This window comes from Pinus tabuliformis, chromosome X (genome assembly GCF_031772625.1).
Source record: "Pinus tabuliformis cultivar Carrire ecotype Pingquan chromosome X, CPIR1, whole genome shotgun sequence".
Classification (NCBI taxonomy): Eukaryota; Viridiplantae; Streptophyta; class Pinopsida; order Pinales; family Pinaceae; genus Pinus; species Pinus tabuliformis.
In genome coordinates this window covers 426,624,782-426,626,513 of record NC_142308.1, presented here as the reverse complement: position 1 = coordinate 426,626,513, position 1,732 = coordinate 426,624,782, and the positions used below count along the sequence as shown (strand labels likewise).

The 1,732-nt window shown below is 38.5% G+C and overlaps 1 protein-coding gene across 1 annotated transcript; it reads right to left on the bottom strand.

The window, feature by feature from the left end:
• Nucleotides 1–238: 238 nt before the first annotated feature.
• Nucleotides 239–1,114, bottom strand: LOC149140395 (phospholipase A1-Igamma1, chloroplastic-like). Its single transcript, XM_089450972.1, has one exon. It carries the CDS (start codon nucleotides 1,112–1,114, stop codon nucleotides 239–241), a length of 876 nt encoding a protein of 291 aa, XP_089307098.1.
• Nucleotides 1,115–1,732: the final 618 nt, after the last annotated feature.

The window sequence follows — 1,732 nt, the reverse complement described above, 5'->3', positions numbered from 1 at the left end:
AGTCTGTTAGATAAGCGTCAGGTCTCTTACAAAAGCTATTAGAACAATAGATAGAGAAGGGGTTTAATTTGGACAGTGTCATCTAACTAGTTTTATCCTATACCAAGCTTTTTTTGTTCCGATCACTTGACTTGCTCACAAGTAGGTCATGGACGGAAAATTAAAACAAAATAGCAGCAAAAGCTCTATTTCCGTAAATTTTCTTTTTCTTGTGCAGATTTATGAATCTGATATTCAATTAATAGGCCGCAGCAAGTGGAGCAGGCCCTTTCCGCCCCGAAGATTTGAAAGGTCTACCCACTCCGACATAGCCTTCAATCAGATGAAGATAAACCACTAAATTGTGGGCGTAAGCAGGATCAAGATTGCGGATGTCATTGTTGTCCAAAACAATCTTTACACCCACGTGAAAATATGTCCAGGGAAGCCAATCCAACAGTTTTGTTAACCATCGCCATGAATTCTCGTTGAAAACAAATCCAGGAACTTTGGGAACAACATCCCTCTTATTCACCAACTGCAACACTTTCACTCCTAGCTCCTCCATTCGCAGGGCAAATGCTCTATTCCCTACGCGCGGACTCGCGAATGCAAACGCAGTCACAGGTAAGGGCCGTTCCGGAAAGTTTGAGTTGAGAATTTTTTTTATGTCATATGAACTTAACGTTGCCAGGGCAGCTCCCAAGCTGTGTCCAGTCAAAGTTACGCTCAAACTTTCATCCTTGAATTTATCCACCAGTCTGAGAATCTCAGAAATAACAGTATCTCTGGCACATCTTGAATCTTCTCCTTTAGAGATGTAGCAGCTTAAAAATCCTTTCTCTACTCGGACACCCTTATCGCTTAAACTAGCTGTACTTGATAATCGGTGTCCCAGGACTTTGTTCCTCAAACGAGGAGTAGTTGGAAATCCGGCTTTGACAACGTTGTGCTTGAAACGACTAAAAGATAATCGAGCAGGAACTAAAATATCTCTAGCATTCTGTATCCATTCTTGGCGTGTTTCAGTTCCTGTAACTTCCTTGGAGTGATAGTAATGAACCCAAAATGATATAGTTACCCCTATAACCACCTTAACAACTTTTAATCGTCTAACAAATAATATCAACGGCATTTAAAAACGACACAGTTACACATATAACTACCTTAGCTACGTTCAACGTAAGTGTAATACCTACTTTGTGATCCGACGGGGCAAAATACTTTAATCGTCTAACAAATAGTATCAACAGTGTTTAAAAGTACACGGTGTCATTCAACAAAGTTGATTTCAGAGGGAAACGCCTTACGACGTAAATATAGATAAACAAAATATGAAGAAAACACAATTATTTTTTAAAATTGGTTTTAATATTTTTTAATAGTTTTATTTGGTAATTTTATTTAACATCATTCTCAATAATAATATGTTTGAAAGAAATATTTTTTTGTGGTAGTAAATACGGAAGTGCCGAAAGCATCTTTGCGGCTATACTCACTTGTATGTGCAGCCTGTTTATGTAGTCATATATAATCTCTGTGGTTCAGAAACTCATTTAAAATCTTTGGTGATATTCATTCAACGACGAGAAGAAACCGTATCACACCCACTATCATCTACAACAGGGAGGAGACAAATCTCTACGACATATTTAGATGAAATAAATCTTGTGAGGGCTCCTTCATCATAAGCCATTGAGCTCCACTGACGCTCTCCATTTTCCCTACCGCCATAAACCCTAAAGAAGAGCTG

Coding starts and splice junctions, on each gene's coding strand:
- LOC149140395 (XM_089450972.1), bottom strand. CDS start 1,114: ATGCCGTTGATATTATTTGTTAGACGATTAAAAGTTGTTAAGGTGGTT.